This window comes from Miniopterus schreibersii, assembly GCF_964146895.1.
Source record: "Miniopterus schreibersii genome assembly, chromosome: 2".
Classification (NCBI taxonomy): domain Eukaryota; kingdom Metazoa; phylum Chordata; class Mammalia; order Chiroptera; family Miniopteridae; genus Miniopterus; species Miniopterus schreibersii.
In genome coordinates, this window is record NC_138102.1 from 71,246,652 (window position 1) to 71,260,989 (window position 14,338).

At 35.3% G+C, this 14,338-nt stretch overlaps 1 protein-coding gene across 1 annotated transcript in view; it reads left to right on the forward strand.

Annotated features, from left to right (window-relative positions):
- The window catches only part of AKAP11 (A-kinase anchoring protein 11), a 50,177-nt gene that overhangs the window by 18,430 nt on the left and 17,409 nt on the right, over positions 1 to 14,338 (forward strand). Inside the window, exons 3-7 of the mRNA XM_081127981.1 lie at positions 2,005 to 2,121; positions 5,147 to 5,194; positions 6,731 to 6,865; positions 8,034 to 8,301; positions 8,842 to 13,342. Coding sequence (XP_080984107.1) covers positions 2,005 to 2,121; positions 5,147 to 5,194; positions 6,731 to 6,865; positions 8,034 to 8,301; positions 8,842 to 13,342 — 5,069 coding nt within the window. The remainder of the gene's footprint in view (positions 1 to 2,004; positions 2,122 to 5,146; positions 5,195 to 6,730; positions 6,866 to 8,033; positions 8,302 to 8,841; positions 13,343 to 14,338) is intronic.

Genomic DNA, 14,338 nt, shown 5'->3' on the forward strand with positions numbered 1-14,338 from the left:
TAGCCCATTTCAGTGGTCTAGAAACTTTCCTTATGACAGCAGATCTTTGGAAGTCTGGACCATCTGTCTTGTAGAACATCTCCATATTCAGAATTCATCTGCTTTGCTCTGTGATTAGGTTTAGCAGGAACCTCCCAAAGGTGATATGGTCTTTCCGCTCTCTCAGATCGAGAGACGCCAGGCTTGACCAGGTGGTTAAGGTTGCAGTAATCTCCAATATAAAGATACATAATCCCTTTGTAATTAATAAGTAACCTGTAGGGTGATTCTACGAGACAGTGTGAGTATTCTGTTCCCCAGTAGCTTGTAATCAAGTGGATTAGGATACATTGATGTTCCTTTCCTAAATCAGTTATTACATGGGGAGTTACAAATGGGATTTTCTAATTTTGTCATTCTGTCCATGCTTAGTCAGCACTCTTCCCTTACTCCACTCTTTTTTATAGCTTTTTATCTCTCTCATATGTTTAAAAAAAAATTTAGTTGTTATAGTCTGTTATAATTTTTATTCTTTCAATGCCCAAATTGTCCCAAATTAGGCCAGTGGGAATTTCTTCAAGTTGGCTTCCGTGTTCTTTTGAAATGATGTAGTCAGTCTCTGGGCACTTCCTTGCATTCTGTCATAATAAGATGTTTTAGCCACACTTCATACTTTCTCTACCTCTGATCTGGAATGAACCATTTCCCAACGAGCTCTAGTTCTTTTTATTGGCACATGGTATTTAGAAACCAAAACCTGGGTGCTGGGAATGCTCATTGTTACTGAGGGTCATTGCTTCTATGATCTTTCAGTGGAAAAATATAGTACATATACTTAAAGAACCTTGAGTTCATATTGATAGTTCATATTAAAATATAACTACATTTTTTTCTTAACTGCTTTAATTTCATACTTGTATCTCTTAGATGGAAGATTTTCACTAATTTTCAGTTTATCAAAATTAACACACATTTATTGAGTTTATATACAGGGTGGGGCAAAAGGTTCACAGTTCATGTGGAAATAATACAGTAATTAATAAATAATAATACAAGAATAAACCTCTGTTTAGTGTACTCACATCTGTGGTATATGAGGTATTGAAGTGTAGGGAAACAAACTGAGTTAAATACAATTTTACAGTCTTTGGCCTCAGTAATTTGGTTTAATGGGTAGGAAAGACAAATACATAATGAAAACAGTAATTATAATATATTGTGATATAGATTAAGTGACCTTAATGTGGAATGAATACTGTAAGAACTTTGAGAGAGATTTATTATGACCAAGGGATGGGAAAATCTTCACAGTCTTGGGATGGGTAGGATTTCTACAGGGGAAGACTGGGGAATAAGGATAGTTCTGATAGAAGGAGCAGATCAACAAATTACCAGGAGAGTAAGTTAGAAGGAGATTAATGGTCTATTTATGTCTGATTATAATACTCATTATTTTCTTTATGTAGCTTTTCCCTCCCTTTGGTACTTAGTACTTGTCACATCCTCTCCTGCCAAATCTGGAATGCCTTCCCTCACATTCATCATATAGCTGCCTTAAGGTCCCTGAAAAGCCTTATTTGTGGTTATAAGTTTTTTCCCCCCTCATAACCAACTTTGTTATGAGAGTAATCACTGTTTTTAGCATTCCTTACTGTAGCTTCCACAGTGTCTCATTCCTTATATGAATTGTTGCTTCTGTTCTGCCAATGACTTAGAAATCAAGTATGCAGTCCGTTAGGTTTTAATGTAGGCAAGAGTAAGTGAACCCGGTGTGAGGGCCCCATGCTCTTCCAGTAGGTTGAATGCCTGGGTTATGGTGTGTGTGTTTTGAGAATGTGGAACTCTATTTAAGCAATTTGTTCTTTCTTTCTCTTAGCTGAATTGAGTTCTGTATTTATGAAAAGCTATATAATATGCCAAATGAATATTAATTGGAGAGTTACTCTCCATTTAAAATTAGAATAACTCCTGGATCTTTTATCTTATCCTAGAATTAAATCAGTTAAGAATATCTTTTATTTTCAGAGCTTCAGTGAAGATGTGTTCCAGTCTGTAAAGTCTTTATTACAGAGTGAGAAGGAACTGTGCAGTATATCAGCAGAGGACTGTTTAAAGCAGGATGAACATGCCAGTTTGACTGAGGTTTGACGTATTACTCTCTATACCCTTTCCTAATAAAGCACAATGTATGTTCATGCATTTCCGTAGAACTGCATTCCTGTTTTTAAAATGCCTAAAATGTTTACATATTAATACATGCATGAGAAGTACCTGTTTTGTGTGTGTGTGTGTGTGTGTTTAATCTTCACCTGAGGATGTTTTTTTCCATTGCTTTTCAGAGAGAGTGGAAGGGAGGGAGGGAAGGGAAAAGGGGGGGTGAAAGGGAGAGAGAAACATCGATATGAGAGAAACACACTGACTAGTTGCTACTGGCTGCCTCCTGCATGAGCCAGACGGTGCGGCGGGGTGGGTGGGACAAACCCAAAACCCTTTGGTGCTTGGCCTGACACTCTTAACCATTGAGTCACACTGACCAGGGCAAGAAGTACCGTTGTTAAATATGCAGTAATGTAATTATCTTAGTGTATTATAATGAGCACATTTAATTCATTGCACCGGCCTTATTGAACATTAGACAGACAGTGCTGTATCAGATGATTCCTACAATATTCAGTAATTAGAACTTTAATACTGAAATTTTCTACTGTGAAACATGAAATACATACTTAGTTTTTATGATTGTTTTTTGGGTTATTGTTAGTTTTCTTGATTGTTTAAATTCAGTACTTTGATTCAGAATGAAAAAGTGCTAAATTTATTTTGAAATTAAGATATTTACTACTTGAAGGAAAGATATATCACTTGCTCACCTGTTTTGCTGCTATGTCAGTATTTCCTATCTTTAAATTTTTAACTGTAAAAAGGAATATTTTATTCTGCAATATAACCATAGTCCATTAACACATTTATGACATAAAATAAGAGAAATAGAATATTAGGTCATTGAATCTGAAAAATAAGGTATTAGGTTGTTAATTAAATTTTTTTTTGAAATTAGTGTTCTAATAAAATCTTTATTATTATTATGTTTGGGAATGATTTTCTTTCCTATTCCTTGAGAAACTATATTTGAAGTTGTTCCATAGGATAATGAGCACACCTTTCAGGCCTATGGTGTTCTCTCACTGGAGCCTCTTCTTTTTGTATCAGCTCATTTCTATGGCTCTTGACCATTATCTTTTTTCCCCTTTTTTACTTTATTTTCATAAAGCAGAGTCAGTTGTTGCCAAGGTGACAAGTCTCCTGTGTCCTTTCGCCCTCAAACAGTTTTCCAGCCTGTATCTCTCCAGCTGCTTACATTCCTTGGTGAGGCCTTCCTCCATCAATGGAATCTGTAAGACTCTACAGGCATCTTCAAAACACCAAGTCAGCTTATTTTCTCTTCAGTATTCAGTAAAAGGAAATTTGAAAGTATAGAAGGAATTTCTGTCTCACTTTAGGGTGTACATATCCCAAAGTATCTTTTCGAAGAAAGGAAGGAAATTTGTTAATTGTCTCTGTTATTGAATGTCTGTGATATACTAGGCACTTTCCTCTACATTATCTGATTAACCCTCCCAACTGTGGAGAAGTTATATTGCCTTAAGTTTTATAGATGAAGAGACAAGCTACTAGAGGTTAACAACCTACCTAGACCTGTAGAAATTAACTGTAACAATTCTGTGAATTAATAACCCTAATAAATCAGAATAAAGATCCTGAGGTAATTTAAGATTCTGACTTGCTTCCTAATGATCAGAAAGAGATCAGAAGTATATTGCATTGCTTTATATTTTAACTATGATATTTTCCATTAATTCATAGAATTGATTATTCATATTGCTATTAATTTAAATATTTCATGTTTTTAGTCAAAGTACTTGCCTTAGTAGACAGTTTACTATTCTGTCTTGAAATGGAAAATATTTCTTCCAATGATGTCAAAGACAAAGGGAATATAAACTGTAAAATAATACTATTTTCAGGTTATAAAAGCAGTACATATTCCTTATAGAAAAAGAAGAAATAGCAAAAGCATAAAAAAAGAAAATGACTATCATTAATCTTATGAATGAGGAAAAAGCCCCATGGTGATAAAAGTGGAAAAAAATCCAATCACTTGTAATTCATCATCTTGAGTTAATCACTATAGTTTGATGTATCACTTTCCAGTGTTATTTCCCATGCATATGTTTTTAAAAATAAGGTTGAAATTGTGGGCATACTTTATTATTTTTCTGTAACTTGTCCTTTTTACTTAGTAATGTGACATTTCCTCATATCATTAGATATTCTTTAGAAATTTAATTTGTATAATCTTCTGCAGAGAAATCTCTATATAAGGGCATTTATGGAAGTAAGTGATAATATCACAGGGAGTCAATAAGGAGGTAACCTTGAGGGCCTCTCCAGGGATGGCCTTTCTGAGGAAGTGACATTTAAGTTGGATCTTGAAGAATGAGGTGGTGCTAGGCATGGAAACATCCAAGGAACAGAGATCCAGGTTGAGGGGGCGCTACTGTGAGGACCTTAGGCAAGTACATACTGGGCATATTCTAGACTCAGAAAGGGAGCCTATGTGTATAAATGAAAGTGAGAGAAGATTGAAGGCATCTAACCCAGAGCCTTGGGGCCTCAGTTCGAACCAAACTGGGAAGCTTGGAAGGCTTTTGACAGGCAGGTGACATGGTAATTACTGGAATCAGGTGCAAGAGAACTGTAGTAGTGCAGATGAGAAGTGTTGGCAGCCAGAATGGAGAGAAGTGGATGTGCGTGAGATATGTTTTGGGAGTAGAATCGATTGAGCATGCTAATGAAGTAGATGTGGGGTAGGTTGATGAGCTGCGTTATGGAGCCAAACCTTTGGTGGAAAAGCCTTTGTCATCATTTTTGAAAAAATTAATTGTTCTGTCCAAGACAGTCAGCATTTTTATTTAGTTACTTTAATTGAGGTCTAATTGACATAAAACATCATATTAGTTTCAGGTGTACCATATAATGATTTGATACTTGTATGCGACAGTATTTTAATGCTTTATATACTTTTTTTCTGTTTCTCAGCTGTTAGTAATCTAATTGAGATAAAATGTTAAAACTCAAATTAATAGAGCTTTATTTTTTTATTCAGGTCACATTTCTAGGTTTTAATGAAGAAACAGATGCTGCTCATATACAGGTATGGTCGATTTACTGAACTAAAAAAGACCATGAGAGATTATTTGGAACAAATTTTGAGATACGGAAAATTTGCCTTATTAACCAAAAACTTACACTAAACTCTTCTGCTTATCATCATTCCTGTTTAAAGTTAAAAGATGACATTTTGAGATCACCTTTTGAGTATGCGTTGGCAATTTTCACTTTTAGCATTTTCACTGAGTATTCTTGTTATGAAAAGCAGTTTTAAGTTAGGAGACCACAAAAATCATTTATATGAGAAGGTTGCAAATTGGAGGCTAACTTTTTTTCCATTCTGTGCCTAAGATAGAATGTAAGCCTTGTTTTTTAATTTCGATGGTTTTTATAATATGACCTCAACAGTCAGGTTCTTATATTTTCAATGAGAATTTAAATGGTAAAATAAATGAGATAAAATTAAATTTAAATGATAAAATTTGTAAAAAGTAATATTAACCAATGCAAAAATTTTAGCCTATTTGATTTATGCAGGAATTTACAGAGGGGCTGATAGTTGAGATTAGGATCAGCAAAGGAAAGCTTCAGTCACATAAAGAGTGGTTGAAGCTCTGGTAGATTCGGAAAATAGACTTGTATTTTATAAATATAAAACTTAAACTTCAATTTCCGTATCTCAAAGAGCTCTGGTAAGCATTCTGTGTTTTGCCTCATGCAGTTTCTTAAGGTTTGTGATTGCCAAATGTTTCCTTTTGTGGCAGAAGAAGAAATAACACTATTTTTTTAGAAGAAATAACACTATTTAGTTCTTTGTGAACAATGCATAGTAGGTGATAATGAATGAAAACTCTGTTGTGTGTCTTGATTTTACCCTTGGCTAAAGGAAATAGTTTAGGCAGAAGGCACAAGAGAGGACATATTCCTGAGAATGTAAGGCAGAGAGGAGAGGTATTCCAAAGTATTTCTCTCTGGTTCTACTTCTTCTTTAAGAATTACTGATAAAACCATAATTATAAAGAAAAGTACTCTGTGAAGGGTCAAGGACATTAGTAATTCCTTAACTGGGTAAAATATTTATATAGAAAGGCCAAATGAGGGGAAAAAAGCTATTTTCTTTTTCTTTACACCATTAAATTATCAGTTAAAGTCTAATATAATACTTCAGAGAGAAAAGGCAGAAAAATAGAGTTGTATTTTATAAATATAAAACTTAAACTTCAATTAAGTACAATCTGTAAGAATCCTGTATGAAAAATTTCACAGTTTAACCAGAGGACTGCAGGTTGACATTTGCAGCTAAAAACTGTTAAGCCTAATTGTCATGGATGTGTGAGGTACCATGTAAAAAATGTTTGTAGCTTCATATTAATACGATCAAAAGGGTACAGAAATAGCAGGTATATTAAAATATTTTAGTACACTTTATTTTTGAATTTTTAAAAAAGTGGTTGTGTTTGATAGACTGCACGTGTTAACTGTTATGAACTGAAAAATTTATTAACCAGTAGACCTTATGATTTTTGGATGGGTCCCACATTATAGAAATCTTAACAAAAGTCTTATTGTTTTAAATTAGGATTTAGCTGCAGTTTCTTTGGAACTTCCAGATCTTCTGAATTCACTACATTTCTGTAGTCTAAATGAAAATGAAATTATTTGTATGAAGGATATAAATAAGTCACCAGATATAAACAGTGGTCCTCTAAATCAGGTAACTTTTATACCATTTCTAATGAGTTTTTCAGGGCAAATTTTGCAATGACATTTGATTGAGGGTATTAAACTTTTAAATGCTTGAAGTTTCTTTTTTTTAAAAAAAATATTTGAGGAAGTATGATTCATGAGGAATCTAACTCATGAAGCTTTGGAATCACTGAGGGTTAGAATAATTTTGGTTATAGCTTTAAATTAGAGTTTTCATGTGCAAAGTTTCATAAGTGGCATGCAAATAATTATTAATTTTTTTCTGAAAATTTATTTCTGGATTTCTTGAACTTCTAGCTTTTATAAGCAATAAGAATTTTTCCCCCTTTATGGCCAATTTCAAATTTATATAAATATTGTGCTATGTGTTTTAGAGAACATACTTTAACTCATTTTCTGATTTAAAAAATTCAGTGTAAATTGGAAATCTGAAGATGTGTTCTTTAATTTTATAAACAAAAATGTTACCATTCCACACAGTTCCTTTTATAACATTCAGCTTTTAGTTCTTTACTATTGTTTTATTGAAAATTCATTAAAGAAAAATGTTTTGAATGTTTTACCTCCTAAAAATTGAATTCTAGGAGGTTTAAAATTTGAATTACTTATTCCATGTGTAAAAGACTACTGTGTAATTATGAGGTCTACACATAAAAGTAGAACTGCTTGCCTCATTTCCTTAATTATAATCTTCATTTATACTTACTTTGTTTTGTTTGCTAGACTATAAGAGGTGAGTAGCTCTTATATTTAGGCTCTAGTTTTTTGAACAAATCATTTGTAATATTTACATTTTTAAGGATAGTATGTATGGAAAAAATCTGATGACTTGTATTAAAGCTGTAAACATTATTGTAAATTGTAATACTAGGGAAATTTAGGTAAAAGAGGGGATTCTTCTCTTATGATGGGAGAGAAGGTGATAACTGTGCTGTGCACTAAGGAAAATGGGATACAAAAATAGAATAGTATCTGGTTCCTGCCTTCAAGCAGTTTATAGGGTAGTTGGTAAGTTAGGTGAATGATTAAGAAAAATCGTTCAGGATGCATGTATTTCTTTCTTTTTTATCCCTCCCCCCCCGAGATTGTGTTATTTCTAGGCTTTATTTACAGGTAGTATGTTTTGTATGTATAATATGTTTTGAAATTAAAATATTTTTATCATCTTTCCCAAGAGTCATCATTCTGGAATGCTTTGTGTCATGAGAGTGTCACCACCTACATTACCAAGACTCAGAATTGATTTTATCTTTAGTCTCCTAAGTAAATATGCTACTGGTATAAGATACACCCTGGATACATACTTGCATCAGAAGCGCCAACTTGAGACCGCTAATGAAGATGATGACGAAACTAACCAGTCAGTGTCATCCATAGAGGATGACTTTGTCACTGCATTTGAGCACTTAGAGGAAGAAGAGACCTCAAAACCATATAATGATGGTTTGTTCTTTACTAGATTACTTCTTTATATAGGGGATTCAAGTTTAAAGTTCAGTTTTTAAAGTTTTAAGACCAACTTACTCTATTGATGTTTATTCTTTTTCACCTTTTTCCTAATTGTCCAAGGAATTACTTTTCTTGAGATTTTTAAGTTCATTGCTATCTGGTTTTTAGTTTTGCCATTTCTGTTCTTATTTTGGTAGTACAGTTTACCTTATTATCATATGTGTTTAGAACATAGCTACGTTCAAACTTGACAGGAGTTAGCTGGCAGAATCACCTTGTTAGTGTTTCTAGCACATGTGACAGTATGCTAAGCGTTCCATGGACCAAGTACTCCCAAGTATGTGGTAAAATGAAATTATTTTAGTAAAGGGTATATTTGCTTTCGAGAATGACTTGGGATGAATGTTAAACAACATAGTTTAGAAGAGACATGTTACAAATATTTTATGCTGAAATCTATTACTCCCATTGATTTAAATTTTTAAAAAAATTCTGTTCCAAGAGTAATTTGATCATGTTATTTTTTTTCTATAGGAGTAAACATTACTGCACTGAAGAGCCAGTGTGATGCTGCTTCACAGACTACTTCTGGTCACCAGTTAGAAACCCATGATTTAAGGATTCTGGTTAGCTCTGGGCTGCAGAAGTCATTGGCTAAACCTTCAACTTCCTTAATAAACGTTCTGGGACATAAAGAACAACCTGTGAAAAGTTCAGTCACAACATCAATTTCTGAGCCTTGGATCCAAAGGAGTTTCTATAGGTCATCTAATGCTTCAGATAAAGGTAGTGATACACAGAAAACGTTTTTTTCTTCTTCTCCTGCCTATTCATCTGAATCGGAGTGCTCAAGTCCAAGTCCGGTTATTTTCTTAGATGAAGAAGGATATCAGAAAAGTTTAAAAGCAAAACTTGAGTTACCTAAAATTCCTGTGATGAAAGATGATATAGAGGATTCAGACTCAGAAGTAAGTGAATTTTTTGATAGTTTTGATCAGTTTGATGAACTAGAACAAACTTTAGAGACTTCTTGTCCATTTCTGAAAGATCCTGTCATAGGGAAGCCATCGAAAAAGAAAGGGCACAAACATGTCAAATCTTGTTCTGTAACCACTACTATGAATCCTCAAAAATTCAAGTTTGATCGTCCAGCTCCCCCAGCTAATGTTAGAAAGCCAACGCCTCGTAAACCAGAATCCCCTTACAGCAACCTGTGTGATGCTCCAGATTCTCCTCGCCCAGTGAAGGCATCTGGGGAAGACAGTGGCTTGTTTAGCCCCATTCGATCCTCTGCTTTTAGCCCTCTTGGAGGCTGTACACCTGCTGAATGTTTTTGCCAAACAGATATTGGTGGAGATAGGATTCATGAAAATCATGATTCTATTTATTACACCTATGAAGATTATGCGAATAGCATTTCATGTGAAGTACTGAGCTCAGTTCTCCATACCCAAAATACTAATGTAACGTCAAACATTAATAGCATTAAAAAGGGAGAAAATAAAACCATAGCTCTTAAGAGTGGAAGCCTTGATCAAAAAAGTAAATCTAAGAATAAACCCTTAATGATTAGAGATAGCATTCAAAAATTTGCAGCAGATCTTGTGGAAAAAAGTTTTGGCAGTGCATTTAAAGACTTGCAGAAAGGAGTCTCTTCCTGTACCAATGCATTGTGCCACTTAGCCATCAAATTGACATCGTCTGTTTTTCAGATGGCTTTTAATGAACTGAGAAGGCAGCGTGCATTTTCACTGAAAGAACGTGCCATTAGTGGTCTTGCTAATTTTTTGGTGAGTGAAGCTTTATCAAATGCTTTAAAAGATTTACAGTATGTAAAGAAGCAGATATTTACAAACGTAGTTGCTGGGTTTGCTGCAGATCTTGCTGAAGAGCTTGTTTTTGAAGGTATTATGGAAGTGTGTCAATTTTCATATCCCTCAACACCTGCATCTCCACAGTGTTCATTTGACTATGAAGACAAAGTAGTGAAGTCATATGCAAAAGATTTGTCTGAGTCTGTAATACAGGAAGCATTCATTGAGCTATCACAAGTTGATGTGACCTTTACAACAAAGGCAGCAGTTAGTGTTTCTACAGATAACATAAAGTATGTGAGTGCTGAAAAAATTGTGCCATGGACACAGACCTCCACATACACCCCTGCTTTTAACAGTCAAGCAATTATGGTGACAAAACCAATGCAGGCATATAAAAAAGAATATACTGTACAGCAGGCCTTGTTTTGTACTTCTGGAATTGTTACTTCTATACCAGTGCCTCTGGCAGGAAGTGCCCTTCTCCCATATCACTTTTCAACTAATACATATCAGACAAAGTCTCATCTGTCATCTGGTGATAGTAATTTGAATGGTGATTCTACCGAAGCAGATGTTTCCACAAAAAACGAAGAAGAAGTAGCTTGTCTCAGAAATATTTGTTTACCTTCAGAACACAGTCCGAGTAACCAGAATGATTTTAAACTAACTAATGATGATGTTGAAACGCAAAACTCTTCAAAATTAACAAGTGAGCCTGTGATTATTAGCAACTTTTCTGCAGCAATGGTGCGTTCGATAGTAAATGAAACTTTAGAGTCAGTGACATCATTCAAAGTTACAAAAGCAGTTGATAAACACACAGATTGTTTAACTAAAACAGTAAAGGAAAGAAATCCTCCTTTCCACTATGATCAAGTGACACTACAACAGAATGAATCTAGCAATAAGGACATGTTTGTTGATCGATTATCTAAATCTGTTATTAAACATTCCATAGATAAAAGTAAATCAATGATCCTAAATGTGGATAAAAATGCAGTAAACAGGGAAGACTTGCCTATTCCTGGAGAAGAGTCACAGCTAACCTTGGAGAAGTTTCCCGGATGTCTTGATGCTCAAGATCACTTAACTCACTGCTCACTTTTAGTTGGAAAGGATTGTGTTCCAGAATGTAAAGATTCTGTAGCTCATGGATTTTCTTTAGAAACACTACCATGTTCAACTGTGGCAGGTCAGAAACCTGATTTGAAGGAATCTGCTAAGGACAAATCAATGAAAAAGTATAATTTGAATAATACAGTACCTGTGCCCTTGTCTTTTGGGCAAGAAAGTCCTTTTGCCCATTCACAGACTTTCTCATCTGCAGTGCTTACGTGCGTAGATGGTTTGCATGCGGAAGATAAACAGAAAATTAGAGATGGAAATGTAATACCTGATACTCCCCCATCAACTCCTCTAGTACCATCCCAGGCTAGTTCTGAATGGGATATCAAGAAGTTAACCAAAAAGCTCAAGGGGGAATTAGCAAAAGAATTTGCACCTGCTACACCACCTTCTACACCTCACTACTCATCTGTTGGTAGTTTGTCTGAAAATGAACAAAATGCTATTGAAAAAGAAGAGTTCATGTTGAAACTCATGCGATCTCTTTCAGAAGAAGTTGAAAGTAGTGAAGGTGAAGAGCGTCCAGAAGTGGATGTGAAGTCAGAGCACTCGGAGAAAAAAGTTCAGTTTGCTGAAGCATTAACTACACACATCATTTCTCTTGCAACTGAAACGGCAGCTTCCCATTTAGATAATAAAATAATTCAAGAACCCAAGATTAAAATCCCTTGCTTAAATGTGCAGAGTCAAAGAAGTGTATCATCTATGTCGTTGCATCACTCAGATGAAAATTTACAAACATTATGCAATTTTGCAGGTGATATGGCAGCAGAAGTCATTACTGAAGCTGAGAAAATAGCCAAAGGTAGAAGTTATGTGCTTTTCAGTGAAAAGAACAACAGTTGTTACAGTGATGGTGACCAAGATTATAGATCAGAAGAGAAGTTGAATATAGAGACTGTAGCACACCCAAGAGAAGTTGATCCGTTTATTCTTTCATTACCACCAAGCTCTTATATGTCAGGTCTGACATACAAGTATCCCAGCTGTGAAAGTGTGACAGACGAATATGCAGGTCACATTATCCAAATACTAAAACAGGAAGGTGGTAATAGTGAGTTAATAATGGATCAGTATGCCAATAGACTTGCTTATCGATCGGTCAAATCAGGATTGCAAGAAGCAGCTAAGACAGCCAAAATGAAGTGCAACTCAAAAATGTTCCTTGTGCAGAGCTCACAGGTGAAAGCCAACAATGAACTCTTAATGTTCTTAAATAAAAAACACCACCAAGAAGTAGATAAAAAAAGACAAAGTAAAAGAAATGGAGGTTACCTCTGTAAAAATCAAACTTGTGAGTGGACACAGGATACATATGGAAATGAATGCTCTAAACTGTATAGTTTTTCAACCTCTCTCGCTCATAGCATAACCAGAGATGTTCAAAAAGAGCTGACAATGTCTGCAGTTAGCTTGCCAAAATCCTCAACAGATTCTTGCCTTTATGAAAAATCTGGATGTGATGAAGATACCGAGTCTCACATTGAGCTAGATTTTCCTAAGTCTCTTCAGCCTTCCCCACAAAATCACAGATTTTACCACAGTACAGGCAGTTTAAATGAGTATGGTTATGGAGAGAATGTTGTTCAAGCTATAGAACAGTATGCTAAAAAAGTAGTGAATGACACTATGGAACTCAGCTTAGGATCTGCAGTTTTCCAAGTGTCTGAGACCACAAAAGCAGCAGATAGGATCACTTATGCAGAAAAGTTGTCACCTCTTGTAAGTCAAACTTGCAGATATTGTGACCATAAAGAACTCCATGACTGCAGTGGAAATTCACCTCAACCCTCTTTCAGACAGGATTCACTTGCTCACAGTAAGCCAGGTTCTAATTCAAAATTTAGCAACATTTATCAGAAGTCTAGAATTTTTCACCTTGATGTTCCTCAAATTCATGTTGATCTTGATAAGAAGACAGTGCTTGCTGAGAAGATAGTTGCTGAAGCTATTGAAAAGGCAGAGAGAGAGCTGAGCAATACCAGTTTGGCAGCTGATAGTGGAATTGGACAAGATGGTGTTAGCTTTGCTGAAAGCCTTACCACAGACATAATGACATCAGCGATCATGAATGTTGAACATGCTGTTAACAGGTAAGTTTCAAGTTTCTTTTGGGTCTTATAACAAAATGAAAAGTTAAACTTGATCAGCTCTGGCTGTGTGGCTTGGTTGTCACATTGCCCTATACACCAAAAGGTTGCTGGTTTGATTCCCTGTCAGGGCACCCAGGTTGCAGGTTTGATCTGCGGTTGGGGCCCATACCAGAGGCAATTGGTTGATGTTTCTCTCTCACATTGATGTTTCTCTCTCTAAATTTAAAAAAAATAAATAAAAACATATTGGGTGAGGATTAAAAAAAGTTAAGCTTGATCATATATGTCTTACTTAGGTTCTGTTTAGAAAGGTAGGATTATTTTTAACCCTAAATTAACAATTCTTCTCTATTACGTTTATGTGTTGTTTCATATTCTACATATTCCTTTCATATACATTGTTCATTACCCTACAAGAGCCCTTTGAGGGAAGGTATTAACCATTTTCTCAGCTAGAAGATGAAGCTGTTATGGTTCAAAACTATAGTGTGATTGCTGGAATGCCCAATATAATTCTGGTTAGTATATTTTAAATACAAAATGACAATAGCCCCAAAGTGGGGACAGTTTAGGACCTATTCTAGGCGCTGGGGATACAGAAGTAAGTAAAACAGGCAAAAATATGTGTTCACTTGGACCTCATGTTGTATAATAGTATAATAAATAAGTAGAATGTGTAGTACTGTATGTCCCGTGGTGATACGTGCTTTGGAGGGAAACTAAAGCAAGGAAGGGAGTTAGTGCTGGTGATGGCGGCGTGCATGGCAGTGGGTGGGCTGGTTTGCAGTTTTGAACAGGTAGCAGGGGAAGCAACTCTGACAAAGTAACATTTGAGCAAAGAGCCAAAGACTAAGAGAGAATAAGTCACATGAAAATCGGGGGGAAGAGGGTTCCAGGGAAAGGGGTGGGACTGCATGTTGGGGAAACAGCAAAGAGGCTTGAGTGACTTAAGAGAGTGAGCCAGGGTGGGAGTAGTAGGAGATAATGTAGAGATTG